Consider the following 21017-nt stretch of genomic DNA (forward strand, 5'->3'; position numbering starts at 1 on the left):
ATTTATTTATTTATTAATATTAATTAATTTATTTATTCAGTTATTCTTATTACGGTAGCTTATTTAATGTAGCTAGTTTTTAGTGGGCCTCCTATCACAAGCCCCTTGGGGTTTCTTGGAGGTCCCTTTCATCGTTAAAAATATGTTTTACTCCTTGCTTGTTTTTGTTTGTTTTATGAGATGAATAAAGAGATTTATATTATATTATATTATATTATTATATTATATTGAATATCTGTTGTACTGTTTTTCAATTGTTAAATAAAATTCTGATTATATCAATACAATACAATGCTTCCTGTAATTAGATTGAATATTTCCAATATCTGTGGTTAAATTTGCCTGTGGTTTATGACGTATGGCAATCCATCATTATCATCATTAATATAAATAGTGAATCTTTTTATTATTATACTGTGGTCTCTGTTATTGTTACGGTTTAACTAGGTATCCCAATGAAAAAATTCAGATTAATTTTTTTACATTTTCTTTCAGTTAACCATAAAGAACTTAATGTAATTAGCATTTTGCGATTTAAATGATTGAAATCCGATTACCCGTTCTAAAGTTATGGTTATTTAAAGTGGTAAAAAAATATACGATTTTTTGCCTAAAAATGGTGTTTTTTGCAGTTGAAATTGGAAGCATTTTTAAAAGGTTATAACTTTTACAATAATTAGTTAAAAGTTTTGAATTTTGTTAAACCTATAGATATCACAGAGTTGTACAACTCTATTTTTTTTGGAGCCTCAACGAAACCTATTTTTAAAATTATTGGTCCGCAAAGTGGTAGGAAAGCATTTAACGCCCATTTTTGCTGGAATTCCCTAAAAAATGAAAAAACTGCTATTTTTCAATGATCTGTAACTTTTGAACTACTGTACTAATTCATTTAATTTTTTTTGTACTTGTTAGAATGTAGTGTATATTTCATTAATAAATATATTTTAGATGTGTATATGAAAAAAAATAATTTTTTTAATGGTGAAATTTAAAATTATAAAAAGAAAAAATGAAAAAGTATGTTAAAAACGGTGTGTACTGTTTCCTTTCTTTTACACTAATTTTCGGTAAGTATAATTATTAGAATATTTTAATATACTTTATATTTATAATTTCAATCATAAATACTATTATATATAACTTTTGAATACGTAAAACAAGATTTTAGGCCCATATGATTATGACACCAAATCTAAGCCGGGCTGCTAAGTAAGATATGCTCTTTTAAGGCAAACGCACAATATGGGTCAAAATAAACTCATTTAAAATAATCAATGTTAATTAAAACAATTAATTGTTTACCTGAATAGTATATATAACATTATATAAATTGTTTTCTTTTCGTATTATTACGTTATTAAATTGAAATACGGAGCTAAAGTTTAGGCCAAGTCACGGCTTACTCGCGATCAGTAGTCGCTCCGTTAAAGTATTTCGGTCGCAGTTAATGACTTTCGGCCGCCGTATACAGAGTCAAATGTAACGTTGGTAAATTAGCTTAATAAATTTCCTCGGTACATTTTAACCTAACGCATTTGCATTGTATACTTGCATAATAAATCTTCCGCACATTACATCAATTTTAAGTTGTTAAATTAATGTGTAAAACCAGATATTCTACGACGGAAAAGGACATGTCAATCTCCGACATCGCTGCTGTCACAAATCTCGCGTCGAGCCGGTCGAACTCGAGCGAGGAAAACTAAACAACGTGTTCAAAATATGGAACGTACCATTCGCTGATAGGGTGCATTAATGTATTTAACGGAAAACGCCACAACAAACACGCGCGTATTTTAGAGTACAATATTTTACTCACTACAATATTCACCGGATTATAATGGTTGGATCTTTAAAATTTTGAACGGGATTTACGCCTCATGCACCATTTTAAAATGTAGTTCGCTCAATTACCATGCACAATACGTTTGTAAGCTATGTTTTATCGATTTCAATGTAGATTTAGCTATAATTTAATACCAAAATCCATAATATTTTTCCATAAACGGTGAATCAAAATTGGATTTTTGTCACAAAAATTGACTTTTCGTTACGAAAAACCTATTTATAGAAGACGATTTTCGTATCAAATTAAAGCTTATTTAAAGCCTGATAACATACAACAAAAATTAATCCGCTAGCTCCAATGGTAATCGTGCGATCATGTTTTGAAAACTGATGGGGATTTTCCGATGAGGTTTTCAACGCGCGGAAATCGGCTCGACGGGATTTAAGAACCGTTTTAAAATCGCATTTTCTCGGCAACTAATTCATTAATTTTAATTATAAACACACTTATACATAGATTAAAACAAGTACTTTCAAACAATATAAATTTTGTAAGTATTAATTAAGATTGAATACGATTTATTTAACATCAAAGTCATACTACTTTTTCGAATTTCGTCAATATTTCAAAAGTGATACCCCTCTGTGCGCTTTCATTGGGATACCTAGTTTAACAGTTGTCAATTTATAATTGATTGATCATGATTAAAGATAAAGATAATAATGAGATTCAGCCAAAAACTTGGGTAGGTACAGTAGTTTTTTGTTTTGTAAAAAGTTCTACAGTTTATTTGTGAATATGTCTGCGTTAAACACTACGTATACAAAGGATACACAATTATTTCATTCAAAAATAAGTTCAAAATGACAAAAAGTTTACAAACAATTTTGATATTTAAGACTGTTTTAACAAACACTTTATTTCATGTTATGTATACCGTAGTTTCATTTGTATTACAAGTGTTTAATTTTTTTGTATAAGGTTTTATTTTAACTGTTTGTATTGTATGGAGGGAGGGCAGAATTTTAACTATTTGTTATTTTTCATTGGTGACCGAATAGATATTATTTTTACAGTAGTACATACAGATAATATTATATACTACCATTGTCACTTTGGTTGGTTTAAACCTGACCTGTAAACCAGCGACATACAGTATAGTCACTTCATTGATTAATTGATAGATTTAATTAATTGATAGATAGTTTAATCTTTTTATCTATATCTATTTCTATATTATGAGATTGCCCATCAACAATATCATTTTATCTAAAAATGCAAGAAAATTATATTTTTGTTAGAGGTTTAACAATTTCCGCCATGAGCCCTTGCCGGCCACGTGATCGCCTCCCTTTTGGTTTGTTTCCTCACTACTTAAGTCATGTGGATGCATTTTTTTCGTGCAAGTATTTATAGTGTCACTGATACTGATAGAAATGCTACAAGCCTGAGCTATAATTATAATTCGACACCAAGTATGTACTGAAGAAGACTTTAGAAATAACCGATAAAAGTCAAGGAATTCCGAATTTGCCCAAGTGTATCCGACGCGCTCAAGAAAACGAGAAAGTAATAGTAATCTTGGGATCGTTAAACAAGTAATAAGAACGAAAGCTTTTTATTTCTAAAATCTTCTTCAATTTCTTCATGACATTATATGATCGTGAGATTTAAAACTAGGTTATGTGTAGCCCTAAGCGTGGGCAACTAAATCACACATTAATATCAGCCATTCAACCAACCGCACTACATCTGTTCATCTGTGTCTATTTCGATTTCCTTTTACGAAAATATTGTTAGTAAAAATGGTTAGTTAAGTTTTTAGTAGAAAACATATTTCAAAGTAAAGATCATATGGAATGTATTTTTCAGACTTGCGCTATGAATAATTTTTATGTTTATTATAATGTAGGCATTGATAGATTCCATTGTTCAAAACATTCTTAATTTCTATTCTACTACAGAATTCTACTATCTTCCTGGTTCATGGAGAGTGTGATACTTTTGAAATGCTTATTCCGCATTATCTTTATCGGTAGTTTCAACTCTAACTTTCTATGCTTATTTGCGTTGGATTATTGTTGAAAATTTTCGCAAAATTTATTAGATATAAACATAAATTTATAATACAACAACGCTAAAGCTACTTTAGGCTCTTGAGGAGCATTCTTTGATTCACCTCGGTTTTAACTTTTCCAATTTGTTTGCGATTAATCAGAACTTCTGGCCAATCACATGCCAAGTTACCGAGATATCTACAATGACTTCAAACTGTGTTACCGGTTCCAGGAAATTTTAAAGCATTTTCATAGAATCACTGATAGTATCGTAAAATTCAATGCCTCGATTATAATGGAAACTAGAAATAAATAGTTTAATGACAAAAAAGTTCACTTCACCCATCCTCTCAATTCTCTAATTGTCTCTAGCTTTATTGAATAGAGCAGTAGACTCCGGTTATCGTCAACACATACGAACCCTATAGAAGGGTTGTTTATCCCTCCTAGGATACTGTACAATCTTAATTTTTAGAGACTAATCTGTTTGATATATTTACTTAAATTGTTAAGTGTTCAAAATCATCATTATTGTATAACTGCAACTTTGTTCACATGGATGAAATAAAGTTTATCTGTATCTGTAAAATAAAAATTTGTTTGGTTTTGTTTATTTGGTTTCTCCACACATTGAATACAGAATAATTAATGATGAAATGCAAAGAAGCTATAAGCCTTAAGATTTGACCATCGATGAAAATAAACCTCCAAATAATTAGACATTAAACTTTTATCTTTGTAGGGCTACGATGAAGGTGCCGAAGATGATCAATGGGAGGATGCAGGCTTCATTATCTATAAAGTGACCGACAGATTTGGATTCCTTCAGTAAGTGGTGACTGTGTGACCATTAAAACCATGGGAAATAATGGTTCTATTCTAGTCGGCCGTCCGTGTGCGATTGAAATATGGTGTTAAAGATGATGTTTACCAAAATCATGCATGCTGAAGAAAACCATGGCCTTATTCATAAAAAAAATTTATCCTGAAAGATACAGTATTGTCCCCAAAAACATGAAAAATGAAGATAAATAAAAGCATTGGGAAATAATGGTTCTAGTGAGCCGTCCGTGTGCGTGCGTTTACCAAAATCACCCATCAAATTAATGCTAAAGAAAACTATATGGCCTTATTCATTCATAAAAAACAATTAATCCTTAAATTTAATTTTGATTGATGATGGTCAAATGGAAGAATCAAACTTTTTAGAAAAAATACTCGGTTTTCCCCAATTTGTATTAAGGATTCAGCCAAAAACAGACAATTAATGCAGCGTACGATGTTTGTACGTTACCGCTGTTTACCAGCTAGGCCTACAAATCTAAGCCTAGCTAGGCTAGGCCTAAAGACCATCCACGAGAGGACATTTGACGCGAGCTACTTCGGTAGTGCATTGTTTCTCTCGTTTTATCACAATTTAAACGTAAAAACTTATGACAAGAAATGACCTGGTTTAAAGTAACATGCATTATTTGTAATCAAAAATTGTAGGGATATTTGATTGTTTACTATCTATTAACATCCTAGTTCACAGCAGATACACATTAAAGTACAAACCACAGCTCAAGATGTGATTACACGCACTTTAATTTAATGAAGTACTTAGTCCTAGTAATTGCCTTGTGTGCCCTAGGCAATTACTTCCCAATATTAAATGAACATAAAGATTTGAAATGACCTAACGTAATACGGTTTTTTTTACCTTTTTAATTTTTCTTTTATATCTAAATCAATTGATAGCCAAAAAATAAAAATAATGTAAAAAACACAAGCAAATTTATTCGGCATGTCATCAAGTACAATCTTGCCAGGAGCAAGCAATAGGCATAGGCCTGAACAGTAGGCTAACGTTAACACAACAATAATTTTTTATAAACAAAGTTAGCAAATTAGTTTAGAACAATTTATGAATGTGTTTAGAATTTGGAGATTTCAAAAACGTGACATGTAATTTTGGATGTGTTGAAGATGTCCGTTGCTGCAAAAGAAATTTAAAATAAATGATGTTTTCTTTTCTTTCAACTACAGTAAAGATGTTATACCTCAAACTCTTTCAGAAGAAGAGAAAAAGGTGAGTTTGGAATATTTGCTATTTGAAAATCGAAACACAATTTGATTTTTTAAATACAGAAAACACGGATGTACAGTAGTTAATACATAAATGTTTAAGCTGTCAGGATCAGTTAAAATCTGCTTTTTAAAGCAATAAATAGAAGGAATTTTGAATGTTTACAATAATGGTATTGTCATTGTGTACAAAATTATTAGGAATTAAGATTTCTGAACAATATAGAATAGTAAACAATAATTATAATAATATGGATTTATATAGTGCACATACGTGTGGAGCTGTAGCTTGGTGGTTAACGTGCTTGCCTTCCAATCCCGAGGTCCCGGGTTCAATCCTGACCAAGTGCAGGGTTGTAACTCATGACTCTTTCAACTCCACTCCCTAAGCCTCAAATGAGACTTAGTTTATAAGCACGATAAATTATTAAATAGTTTATCTATCCTGTAATTGGCGAGTTACTCGCTGTTGGATGAGTATGAACAAAAAAATACCGCTCAAGAGTACTCGAGGCGCGTAGAATCAGCGTTTTTAATTGTTTATACTAAATTACTTTACAGGCGAAGTTAACGGAGATAGAAAGGAGAGATAAATGGATGAAAATGTTGAAGCAATGGAAGAAATATGCTCCAAGTGAAAAGGTAGATATCCATCCATCATACAATATATGACCTACAAACAATTGTATTGTATCTATGGTTACAGACATCCAATACCATTTGTTGCCATGGTAATGACCAAGTTTTAGTTTTTAATCATCTTTTATTGGCCATTAGGCCCTTTTTACATATTATCTAGTCTAATTTTGATATTGAAATAATTTTTTACACTGGCTAAAACAAACTGATATAATTTTTACTATGTGTATTTATTGCTACTGTTTATTGTTCAGAGGGGTTTTTAAGAGGGATCGGGGCGTTTTTATTTATTTATTTATTACCATCTTTACTGAGGGTAGCCTATCCCGTTCCTAATGGAACTGATCATTTAGGGCCCTCGATAAAACATACTATACAGTAAAACACATAAAATATTGAATATTCAAATGACATAATATAGGCCTAAAAATTTACAATGGTTATAAAATTCATATAGAAGTTAAAATCGTTGACAGATAAAATATATATATATACAATACGAACAATATTAGCTGGAAATTCGAGGTACATAGTAAAAATAATAAATACCTCCTAGATTTGAAAAAATACAACACAATTAATATCGAGAAGTGATAAAAATACAGTAAAAATTGTATAAAAATGCTTAAACTTTTATATTATAGTTTAACCTCCCTGAGTGGCCACCTCCCTCCGCACTTTCAAAAGCCTGTTTGGTCTTCCTATGTAATAAGTGTATTTGGTACCGCCCGTAAGCGGCCATTTTTCCCGGTCCCGAGGGTGGCCGCTTACGGGAGGTTTAACTGTATAGTTTTCCATTTTGGGGAAGCAATTACTATCAATGAAATTATATTTACAGTTGACAAGACGAGTATATAAGGGCATTCCAGATTCATTACGAGGAATTATTTGGATGAAGTTACTAGATATAAATAAAATCAAACAAGAACAGCCAAACATTTACGAGGTATGTTGACCATTGTAACATTTTTCATGTCTTAAGCCAGCTACGTAGGTAAATAAACTAGATTCTCTTAATTTAACGAACTTTAATGATATTAAATGTTGCCAACATTAGAAGAAAAAATAATGAAGTCTTCCAAAAAGTCGTGAGCCCTTCCTTCTTCCTATTGTTATAGACTTCTAATACTACTATTGGTTTGTGTAGTATTAGGAAAGTTTAGTGATACAACATGAAAATGTTCCATCATAGGAATTATTTAAGATTGGATAGTGTAGGATGTATAGATGTGTACTACACAATGTAGTCTAGATATACTAGGAGAATTTGTTTACAATATCCTTATGATTGACCTGAAGTTAATTAATCTAGGAGTAACAGTTGTTTGATTGTTAATTGTCAATGCTGATTGCTGACTACAAATCTTTAGGCTACAGTAAAAAGAGCTTTCTATTTGTACAGTATTAGTATTAAACGGTTTACATGTTGTCAACGAAGATTTATTCATAGAAGAGGAAATTCGAAATACTTTCAGTTTCCATGGATCGTGTCATAATATGATGTCACTTGCCTTTTCCAGTAGACAAATAGGCTATATTTTATTGCAAAAATAAAAACTATATTTCACCTTGATACATGTGTGCATCTCTGCCGTGAACGTCGTGGAAATTTAATCACTTTTTAATTTGTACTGAAGTTACTTGCCATTTCTAGTAGACAACAAGAGTCTATTAATATGTAGTCCAGTCACAGAAAGGAACGGAATAATAATGTGTTCGTTCTTATATAGCGTTTATTGCACAATGCTTCTAAATGCTTCACATTATTACCCCAGTCATTTTTTTAGATCATTTTCTATGACCAAACAATAACTGATAAGTTATAAGTGAGAGTGGAAATTTAGTATTCAAGGTTGTCCATGTTTTTTAGGATGACGAAATGTTAGAGATAGAATCTATAATTTCAGCAGTTGTGTTTTGACCTATACCAGGTATTGGATAGAGTTAAACGAAAGTAAACTGTCTTGCCTATTAGGATACATGCAATGCGACAAACTTTGGTTTCGAACCCATGATCTTACGATCAGTAGTCCAACGTCCAAACCCACTGCGCCACACGCCTAACACATAATAGGATTTTAATCAATACATTAAAAGTTATAAAACATTAGAGAAATTTAGTCTAGGATGGCGAGCCTTCTTTGTTTGTTATTTGGATATTAAGTTTTGCATTAATACAGTTAAGTATTCAAAATATAGGTTTAGATAATAATACTTACAACACCATTGCAGTTAATGAGAAGGTAAATCAATGTGAAATACCATTCACTTTCATAATACATTATTGATCATATTGATTAATGGTTGTTATTTTTTAGCGGTACTGTTTGATTCTGACTGACTGCTTTAAATAAACATGGATGTTCATTTCTCATTTTATCAACATTTTTGCTTTGATGTTTTTGAGTTTTGCGGCTAAACTTTGATGTGGTGTTCTTGCATACCTTATTATTTATTTGAAGTGAAATTAATAACAATTATTTTCTGGTTGTTAGTATATCATTTATTGACAAGAATTCATGAAATTCATCAATTTTCACTCAAATTAGTCTATATAACTTCAGTAATTACTGTATATTGTTGTTGTTCATCAGCTGAAAATGCCACATCAACATTCAATTCAATTTGCATGCTTTTAGGTGAACTGTCTGGTTTTGTACAGTTTGCCGGATTAGTCAAAACAACGCTAAACTAAAAAGTAGACTTATGGTTTTAGGAAAATAGGTATGTAATTGTAAATGCCACTGTTGGCTTTATAGACCTTACTTGCCAGAAAACCACAATACAATTATTATGTTCAATTTTATATTCGTTTTGACATAAAAACTGTCCAAGGACACAGTAATGACAACTTCTTCTAACTAAACATCCCGCAATGTTGGGTTTTCGTCGGAGTTTGTATTTACACACCTAAACGTGCTCTAAATCCACAATAATACCGAGTTGGGCTTAATAACTCTAGTAATTTATTTGTTTTCTATAGTGCTTTAAATGCCAAGGTTTCATAGACTATGATTTGATCAACCATACAGTAGCTTTTATTATTCAAATGCTTAGGTGTTTACTCTCAAGGTATTACCTTTCACTGTTATTACCTTTCACTGTTATTTAAAGGTAATATGTTTTTCATGCAGACGATTTCCTGTAAAAGAATTTGTTTTTATGTTGTGTAGATACATTACCTGAATAAATCCAGTAACTACAGTACTTAGAATATATTCAACATTTTGTCAAACTAGTTTGATAGTGTAAACAGAGCTTTAGGAACCATACCAAAACTAAATGGATTTAATTTTGGTATGGTTCCTAAAGCTCTGTCTACACTATCAAACTAGTTTGACAAAAAAAGTGTTATGTTCCCAAATATGGTAATGATATGCTCAAATATAGTAGTGATATGACATCATCGTCCATATTGAGGTATTGTACAAAACCGTTTCCTATTTTCAGACATCTGATCGATTATCAATTATTGCTAATCAAACGGTTCCCGGTTTAAAACATTTTTTCAACTTTTTAACTTCCCCAAAATATTTTAGCAACTGAAACCTCTATCAATAGTATCAAGGTTAGAAACAAGCGAAAACAATGTTTTGTCATTTGTTATTGGTGGTTTGGTTATAAATAAAACTATAGTCATTATGTATTATAGATAAGTGATTTGCGGCTTCATCGATTCAATGTAACAAACAAGATTTTTCGATTAATATTTTTTTGGTGAATCTACTGTAAATCGTCTTGTTTTGATGTTTGAAACCAACAGTTTGTTGTTTTGAGTTTTATCGAACCAGAAGTGTGTTTCCATTTCTATCGTTATGTCAACAAGGAAATGAAATTATATTCCTCCCTGGTTGTTGTCACAGTTTCTTTAGAATTTTTTTTATACAAAATAATTGTTAATGTTAATAAAAGTATTTGCTGATTCTGATATCCTATGGTTGGTATGTTAATTTATAGTGGCAAAGATTAAGGGAAGAATGTTGTATATGAATACAGTACTGTTGTGAATACAGTACTGTTGTGAATACAGTACTGTTGTGAATACAGTACTGTTGTGAATACAGTACTGTTGTGAATACAGTACTGTTGTGAATACAGTACTGTTGTGAATACAGTAGTTGATGACTCCGCCCAAAGTTTATGAATAGCATACATGCCAACATCTGAAGTTTAAAAAATGGAATATGGTGTTTTTTAAGGTCAACAGCACCCTCTATCTATTATCAAGAGGTAATGAGTGCAGTTTGTGACGTCACAAGCGATTTCACGTGGTGGCTATGTGAGGGCAATCCCCTTTTCGTTGAGGGAAAAATCAGAAATTGATGGCCGCAGATGGTCGTACATGACAAATTATCGTAATTTACTTGTGTGCAAGCTTTTTTGTTATATTTTAATGCAGAAAAACATACAGATACATCATTATTCAGTTATCTTCGTAATACGGGAGAAAATGTGGAAAAACGGGAGCACAACAATGGACCAGGAGACGAGTCTAAATATGGGAGTCTACCCTACACCAACCATTAACATATTGTGAACAATTGTTGAAACTAGGGAGAGGGAGGAGAGTAGTAGATGTGAACATTATTTTTGCTGAACTTCAAAACATTAAGACACATGCAGGAACATTCACCTCATACTGTACATTGCGTGTATAAGCAATTATTTCCGCTACGATGCCCTTGGCTGTCGAGGCTGTTCAAACTATTTTCAAAGTCTATATGCAAATAGTTTGCGATGACATAATTAAAATGACTTCCTATTACCTCTTATGATCGTATAAAAAAATCCCTTGTTTTTATGTTAAATCCGTCGGAATCTTTGTCAATAATCATCCAGCGTAATAATTCCGGAAAATTATTCTTAGAACATTTGTGATTTAAAGATGTTGTTGTAGACAATCTTCATTAGTAATGTGCAGATGTGTTTTGGCTTGAATGTTGTTAATACATTCTACTTAAATCCTATGCTTATGTATGGGTCAATGCTCTGCAGTGTAGAAAAGCTGATTCCTACTGAGCTACAGTAGTAATGTTGTGTACAATCTTTAGTAGATGTGTTTTGGTTTTAAAGCTCAGGTACAGGCATGAATTTTTAATATCTGGTTAATTGTACAAAAATAAAATATGTTTAACAGAAATCATGAAAAAAAAAACATGAATTTCTCCTAAAATGGGCAAATACAAAATTTGGCAAAATTCTGCTATAAAACCCAGAAACACTTTTCAGTAGCTAGGTAGTTTGACCTAATGTATTGTACTGTAATAACATGTCTTTTGACTCCCTAGAAAGTGAAAAAAGATGGTGGGATATATTTTTGCTATAGCATGAAAACTGTGTTGTTAAATAGTAAAATTCAAGTTATATTACGTATATTTAGTCATCTAATAACATTTTTTACCAATTTTTACCACATTTATATTATATAAATTATGAAACATAGAGGAAACTATAGATCGCTAATTATTGGAATGTATGATCAATAGAAATGTTTTGCCCGCACCTGGCCTTTAATGTGTTGGTAATAAATACGCTGCCAAGATCCTACTGTATGCTTATGCATGGGTCAATGTTCTGCAGTGTTAAAGCTATGCAATCATGTCCTACTGAGCCAGTCATGTATTAAAGTGCCAATGTTTGAAACATAGGGAAAAGCTATTAACAAATCTCATCGTTAGTTAGAGGGGATTTGTTTACAGCTCTATCAAACTTTATGTGACAAGAAAAATGTGATGTGCCCAAATTTGGACATGATGATGTCATACAACTACCGTATTTGTACATACAACTACCATATTATTTGTGTACATCACACTTTTTTTTTTCAAAAAACTTTTGGCAACAAAAATGACTGTTTGCAAAATGTATTTAAAGAGTTGACCTTAATTGGTATGCAAATTAGGGATATTTTATTTTTATAGGTGTTTGATGACACTGAATTAGTAATTTGCCAGAATATATTATATTATAACACTTTTTTAAACAAACATCCACAATATATTAGCAAGACAGCTAGACAACTGGCTATATACTGTATTTGTCTACAAACTGAAAAATATTCAAATTATCTAATTAACTGAACATCCCATATAAAGTAATTTCAGCGCAGTACACAGAATGTTAAAGTTGTTTGTATTTCCGTCCATACTTTCGGTTTCACACAATATAAAAATAAAGCACAAAGCAAACTGGAAACATTTTAAACTCTTTCAAAAATCCCATTCAGGAATACGTGCCCAATTAAATTTTTGCCCTCGGTATATATTTGTACACTTGGCTATTTGTGAAGATAAGATTGTTCAATGTTTGAGTAAGATTCAATACTTCAGTTGACATTTACTTTGACCTTTCACCTATATGTGAGAAAGATTATTTAGCTTTCATATTGATTTATTAACATTTAATATCATTGATCATTGAATATTAAATGAAATAAATTAATCATATTTACAATGTTAACACTTGCATAATAATAAATTGTAGACATCTTTATGGGAAATATGTTTCACAGTAAAATTTACTGTACAGCAATTTGATCTTGTTCTCACTTCATTTAATACATTATTTGTGTTTAAATTTAATACTGTTCGCACTGGACTTGAAAAGTGGTAAATTTATTACCATGGTAGCTTTACCTAATGTCATCAGATTTTCATGCTATTAGTTTTAACGTAATTTTACAAAAATTGAACTGTGATGTTAAGCTCTGTCTACACTATCAAACAAGTTTGACAAAAAAGTGTGATGTGCCCAAATATGGCAGTGATATGCCCAAATATGGTAGTGATATGACATCATCATATCTACTGTATATGGGCACATCACATTGTTTTGTCACATAAAATGTTATAGTGTATTAGTAGTGTGCTTTTTCATAAAAATGATTGACTCGCATGTGTTACATGATTTGGACATTCATTTTTTTAGTTGCATGGTTGTATGCGGTAAAAGTAACTATTTTACTTGTATTATTTAATCCTGTGGCAATTGTAGCCAGTGTTCGAATTGGACTTGGTCACTTTAGCCGCCGACTCGTTTAAATTTGACCAAATTAAGTCCAGTGTGATCGAGTTTGATAGTTGGAGTATGTATTTAATTTATGTATTGTAGTTTAATGGTGCGTAATAATAAATATGGATATTGTTTAAATAATTAAGATTTTAATTTATTATACTTAGTAGAGAATGATTCGTTTTTAGTGTTAAAGTTCACACATTATTTTCCTATAATGTCAACAACAGCATCTCCGTCATAGATTTTGTCAATTATTAAATTCAGGAAAAACAAATCGCATTATCATACATTATTCAAACTTTTTTCATAATTATTATAAAGTGATTACCGTGTCTACTGCGGATTCAAGGAATCATGTTGGTTGCCGATGTAATGAATTTTCAAGCCGATACCTCGGGGCGATATCTCAATCGCATTTAAATTCTCCTCAGATATCAATGCAAAATCCTATAGGAGCTGGCTATAGTCTACAAGAAACAATGGTAGAGAATAGAGAGGACTTAATAATCCTGGCTATTAAAGCTAGTGTAATTCTGTACATAGATGAATATTTATTTATGAACGAATGCTTTAATTATGTTATCGGATAAGATGAAGAACTTGCTTGACAGCCGACTAGGTTGATAATAAGATATTTTGATATTTACTGCTGAATGTGTTTTATCTTAATTATGCGTTTAGTCCGATACATTATATGACTGTGAATTGAAATATTAAATATTGGATTGCCTTGTATTCAGAAACTTTGAAGACGCATACAATAATAAAGGTTTATTCAAATTTCTGGTAAATAAAAAACAAATATTAAAAAGACCTTTTTTACATTGTGTTATGACCTCACATGAGCTTTGAACTTTGACATTAATAAAATAATGTGAACATACTGTAATTACTAATAGAAACTAATATTTCAAAATCAACAGTATTGTAATAATAGGATTTTCTTACATTTTATAGTTTTACAAAGAAAATATTAATTTCCATTGGACTAAATCTAAAATTATGTTTAATCCTTTTTTTTTTTTTTCAGAAAATGAAAACGTTTGCGTTGAGCTCATCAACAGATATACGACAAATTGATTTGGACGTCAATCGGACATTTCGCAATCATATTATGTTTAGGGAAAGATATGGTATAAAGCAACAAGCCTTGTTTAACATTTTATCAGCTTATTCTGTTTACAATTCCGTAAGTATTTTCCTCTATAAGTCCTTACTCTATTGACTTTAGGCCATAACAAAAACATTAACATAGGATACAGGCACTTTTTTTCAAAGTTATTATATGTAAGATGCCAAATAAAATATGCTACCTGGTGTACACCATTGGATGATAGTTTAAATAAAAATTTAATATACTACTACACAAAACGTCGTAATTGTAGAAAAACACAGAAGAATTGAATTGAATTGAATCCATTAAGAAAAATTCAATATTTTCTTGTGTACAGAATGACCGAAATCGTAATCGAAACTTCAATTGCGCAGGTACTGCACCTATGCCTACTACCACCTATGCTACACATCTTGTGTCCATTGAATGAGATAAATTCATATTTTTTATATTGATATTTCAAACCAAAAAAAACAACACTTGTTTGACCCACATGCAGGTGACCCAGTTAATTATAAACGAAAAAAATGCAGTCTAACTCTATTTTAGGATTTGTTTGAGAAATTACACTATGCCGTATCTGTCCGCCTTAAACGATCTTTGTCATCACGTACTGTATGTAGGTTGTTTTGATTCGTTTTGATACAACATTATCAATCAAAATTTACTATGTTTCCATTCATTTAAAATCATACATTAATTCATTATAAAAAGATTAATGTTAATTATGAATGGAACAAACTTAATACAATACATCATTTTTCTAATTTAAAGAGGTTAACGATTTCCCTTTAATAATTCCATTACAATTACATTGAACTAGATCACAAAACTGGTGGTGTTCTGAAATTTGATCTATATCGATTCACGTATGGAACGGATAATTGCATTGATTGGTCGATGCATTTGAATTAATTAGCCTTTACATTAATAGACTGTATGGATAGCTCCTTAATTTATAGTGTAGATTAGCATTCCAAATAGAAAATAATAATGTTTTATGACGTTGCGATATATCGTTGCGGATAATAGTATGCAAATAATGAATGTTTATCATTCCTTCATTCATTCATTCATCTTTTTTATTTCGGGAATATCATGGTGACATAATATTATATCCATAGCAAAAGAGAGAAAAAAAAAAATCTTAATCTAACAGCTCATAGAACAAAAACAAAGATATGTAAATATATAAAGTCAATGCAACAAAGCATGAGTGTAAAGGTACAAATAATGCAATGGAAAAAAAATCCTAGGCCTAGCACGATTTTTTTTCCATACATGAAAAAAAGTACTATTGAATGACCGTTCAATAGTGCGTACTATTGTAGCCATGTTACCCACAATCATCCAATCAAATGATAGGAATTTATTTAGGTGTTATATATTCATTGCCTTATAGTAACATTTGCTTGATCTTTGGGGTCACATATTATGAGGGAGGGTGTAGGGGTGTGCAGGACAAAGGTTTGAATGGGAGAGATTGGAAACCTAGGTTGTATTAATAGTATTTTTATTGTTTGTTATCTTTATCTTATTTGTTAATGATGGTTGTGGTAAGTCTGATAATTGAGTCGGTAACAATATTTTTGAAATATTTATATAAAGAAACAATGTTGTGATTATGACATTTAACTTCAATGTTAAGCCTGGTAATTAATTCAGTGCAAACATAGAGAAGAATACATTTTATTTTATATAAAATGATAACTTTAAAGGCTTGCCAAGGGAATAGATTTCAATTTAAATCTACTGGCATTAGCAGTGTTACTTTTTATTTATTGCACTGAATCCGTATAGCAAATTCCTCTAGCTTATGATGATAAATTGTTAATCTAATTCTCATGTAAAATAAAATTGACAGTAAATGGATTCAAATGTATGAGGTGTCGTTAAGAGGAAAAGCTAATGTTTAAATTTAAATTAAACATGATTTATTGATGTTGCGCCTTCCAAGTATTGCATGTTAAAAAATGGAGAAAAAAATGACATAAAATTAATACACAATACAGGTTTAATGCATTGTCCTCCCAAAATATTAAGAAATTGAAATTAATAAAATTAGTTCTTGAATCATTTTGCAGTTTTGATCAAATTATTCCACAATAAAAAATAATAATTTCACATTAGTTAAAAAAAAAATTTAACCAAAAACCTGACTGAAACACTTACAGAGAATATGCTCATATTGGCCCATATTGATGGTAACTCAACATTTTAATAAGCTTTTGTGAAGTCACCAATAGTGTATACTGATGGCAATAATAAACAAAATACTATAATGCACTGTCTCAAAAAACACATGTGCACAAAAGGTTTTTAAACTGTATGTTCATTCACATTGTATTCAGTCAATGACAGAATGGCATTCATATTGTGGTGTTAGGTCACTTTTCTTTTAAAAACAGATTATATTATGATGTTTACAACTGCATTAAACCATTTTTTAAAAACTACTGTATAAATAATGTTCTTGTAACCAATTTTTTTAATAGCGACACATTAATCAAATCTTTCCTCAACCTTTTTCCAAAGTAAATAAAATCTCTTAATTTAGCATACTGTATATATACACTGTCTCTCATAGTACATTATTACATAAGTTGGAACAGCATAAATCTCGTTAATAACATGATTAATTAATAGCTGGCTAGGAAACCATGGCATGATTGATAGAACATACAATTTAAGACTAATTCCGATTGAGCCAAATATATTCATGTCTCGTTTCGTTCCGTTCCGAACTATCAAAGCCTTAGGTAGTTTTCGCCGGATGTGTAATTTTTACATGTTATAAAAACGCTGTTTGTTTATTCAATGCTATGTGAACACGCATATTGTATTCCTTGTTGAACGGCTGTAGATTCCTTGAGAAAGTTTAATGCCCTTTAAGAGAGAGAATGCTCTGGAAAGATGTCATCTAAGGCGCATCATTAGGGGCTTAGACAGAAGAATTCAGGGCCTAAGGTTGGCTATTAAAGTTGTATTGAAATGATTGATATTTAGTCTGAAGGGTGTAATTAAATGTCTGCTTTTTGCATAACAATCTATTCTAATGTAACAAGTCCCTTAATGGATCATCATCATCAGTGACAATTCTATCTCTTTTAGATACAAAGTTATGCAGAATAGTTGATGTATAAGGGGTAGCTTGCTCGTTTGACAGCAATGTACTTTGTTTAAGCTGCCCCTTGCACAACATTCTGCATTTTTATGTTATGTTATTTGTTAATATGTTTGTGGAATAAAGAAACAAAACGAGAACTGAGAATGGCAATAAACTTTTAATGTTTTCTAATATTCAAGCAAAAATCAATTAATTTTGTTTGCACAAAGGTAAACATTATGATCTGCCAAAGTCTCCATAGTATATTACTTCCTTTGGATATTCTTGGTTGAAGAAAGTCTTTAGTTTGAAGAAGGGAAAGGTCTTTATTGAAGGGAGTTGTTAATTAGAGAGGTCTCTTTTATTGGGTTTATCTTAAGTTGGAAAATGGCTTTAATTCGATAGGATTTTTATTTAACTTTTCTATTATCAAAATGAAGTTTTAATGATTTTTTTTACATTTCTTACTCTATATCTGTAGAGAATTATTTTCGTTAAACCATTCATGAATACGTACGTGTGCGATGTTTCGACTTGTTTCTTACTTTGTAGTTTTTTTAATTGATATATATTGAAATTATGATAAGTTAATATGTCACTAATCTTCTACTAACAGACATAGTATCATTCTAAGCTGCTTTTAATACTCTGCTCAACGTTTCCTTTATTAGCCAGTATGTTCTGCTAATGTTTCCTTAATGTATATTTTATTAAGTTTATTAGGTTTGTCAATTATAGGAAGTTCGCACCAGAAACTACTTTTTTAGAGAGTCCATTTTGTAGATTATAGCTTACCTGGATAAAACAAAAATATCCCTATTCTTGCAGAGAGATTTAACTCTAAAATAAACCCTATCTATAAATGGTACAGTCCATATGAACCATGTTGTCAATGCATCTCACCGAATATATTATTAGTATTACTAGTGTAGTGCCGATCTAAACTACTTTTAATAACTTCTTACTGTACTACTTAACTGATAAATGTTTATAATTATATTTTATTATATTGTTTTGTTTTTCTTGATAGGAGGTTGGTTACTGCCAAGGTATGAGTCAAATAGCAGCACTACTACTTATGTACATGAACGAGGATGATGCATTCTGGGCCTTACATGTTTTACTTACAGATACAAAACATGCAATGCATGGTAAGATCATGGTTATGACATTCAAATGAATCATCAAGTCACATGGTACACACCAGCCATTTTGTGTCACTTTTTCAACATTAAACTATGTTAAATATGTGCAGTGTCCAGTGCATAATAATTTAAACATCATACTTTTTAATACTTGAATACTACATGTCCCAAAGGAGGGTTTCTGGTGTGGAGAAGAAACCCTCCTTTTTGTCACCCCTATTCTGAAGATGCCTCTACTAAGGCGACACTTGGGTTCTACATTGAAATAAATTAAATTTATACTCAATATCTTTTTTTTATGCAGTTGCTGCAGTAACTGCAGTAGAATCATTTTGACATGGTCCTCTTTTCAGTTGATGAACACTGTTCACTGTCTATCTATATTTAAATATTAGTTCCTAATAGGAAATCCTACATGACATCATTGTTATTTCTCAAACTTATTGGTTGGTTGATTAAATCACGCTTCAATTCAACTTTCGTAAACATTTTAACTTGACTTGATGAATGATGTACAATGAATGATGTACAAAGATTGATTGTCTTTACATAAACTTGTTGGCTTAAGTTTGAAATGAATGTTTATACAGTCAACTCTCCCAATACCGGACACCCTTGGGCGGGCATATATTTTCCGGTTTTTCGAAAGTCCGGTTTCCTGAAAACATATTTTTAAAGTCATCACGTTGTCACCGAATGCTGCCCGGTACGGTCTCCTAGCGTAGGCAAGGCCTAGGCTAGGCTATGATTGTGTCAATCTAGTTTTAATTAAATAATTACTGATAGGCCTAGGCCTACTTTATTAATATTAAGCTACAGTAATTCAATTTACCTTTTTTAAAAGTTACATTATTTACTGTACCAATAAAACATGTTACAATAGTAAATTATTGTTTCTCAATGTGTTTTTAACAGCAAAAAGGCCTACGTACGTACGTACGTACGGTGAACATAATTTCGGTCTGTTTATTGTTTTTCGTGAGCTAGCTAGCAGCAGCAGCATGGGTGAAGGGCTTTGATTGATGCGCATGTGCAGAGGTGTCATAATCAAATAAAAACGCCCACACCTAGACCACATGTTTTTTAAGCTCCTTTATTTTGACGTAATTTGATAGCAATGATGAAAATTGATTAGGTAAACGAGCCAAGCAATAATGACACAATAATTAATTGGTAACATTTCAAAGTTTATTAACACTAGTTGAGTCAAGTTCATTCCGTTTACGTTTTGCCATAATGATTTCCAAATTTATAATGATGCACATTTTTAGTCCCGTTTAGTGAAACATTTAAAGTCCTATTGCAATTGTGAATTTAACAATAATTTAAACAAAACAAAGACACAGGAATGTAAATTTAACTTTATTAAAAAACAATTCATATGCTAAAAAACAGGGAGTTGTTAACAACTCCCTGCTAAAAACAATAGAGACATAGCGCTTCGATGTGAAAAAGCCCACCGCAGTTCGATACGCAACAAAGCAATTGCCGCCTCGTGGGTTAACAATGAACTGACCTGTCAATCACAGTGTAGTGCTCCATGGCAACATTATTTGATCGTACCGCGAAACGTCGCGCACTTCATGCATGGTGAGGGTATGGTTAAAAGCTTTTGTACATTGTGAATGTAGTGAATCCGAGTCAGCGACGACGATGTTACGTTGTTTTCGTAAATATTTGGAGTTTTTTAACCGTCAGTCCGGTTTTCAGACGCTAATTTTCGTGTTTTGTACTTCATAATTTGTCCGGATTCCGGAATTGGGTATTCCGGTGTTCATAATAAATTACAGTACATTTAGAATAGGGACAAATTGGGCCTTCCAAAAAAGTCCGGTTTTTCATGAATTCCGGTTTTGGGAGAGTCCGGTATTGGGAGAGTTGACTGTATATAAAACACCTCATCATCTATTCTTGAATGTTATATTATAGTGCATGTTTGATATGGCATAGTGTAATTAGGTTTTATTGGCCCTTAAAGGAGGAAGGCCTGATTTGATTTTCCCGGTATGGATGTTATATCTTGGGGTGGGTCAAACTTGTGGGTCTTTATTATCCTGTATGTATGTTATAATATTGTGGAAAT

General features: G+C 31.3%; 1 protein-coding gene across 3 annotated transcripts in view; it reads left to right on the forward strand.

Annotated features, from left to right (window-relative positions):
- Positions 1–21017, forward strand: part of LOC140040876 (USP6 N-terminal-like protein) — a 47233-nt gene that overhangs the window by 12411 nt on the left and 13805 nt on the right. For all 3 annotated transcript variants that reach the window (XM_072087131.1, XM_072087130.1, XM_072087132.1), the window contains exons 4-9: positions 4592–4677; positions 5878–5920; positions 6478–6558; positions 7394–7501; positions 14600–14758; positions 18820–18940. In XM_072087131.1, coding sequence (XP_071943232.1) covers positions 4592–4677; positions 5878–5920; positions 6478–6558; positions 7394–7501; positions 14600–14758; positions 18820–18940 — 598 coding nt within the window. The remainder of the gene's footprint in view (positions 1–4591; positions 4678–5877; positions 5921–6477; positions 6559–7393; positions 7502–14599; positions 14759–18819; positions 18941–21017) is intronic.

Source organism: Antedon mediterranea, chromosome 2, assembly GCF_964355755.1.
Source record: "Antedon mediterranea chromosome 2, ecAntMedi1.1, whole genome shotgun sequence".
Classification (NCBI taxonomy): Eukaryota; Metazoa; Echinodermata; class Crinoidea; order Comatulida; family Antedonidae; genus Antedon; species Antedon mediterranea.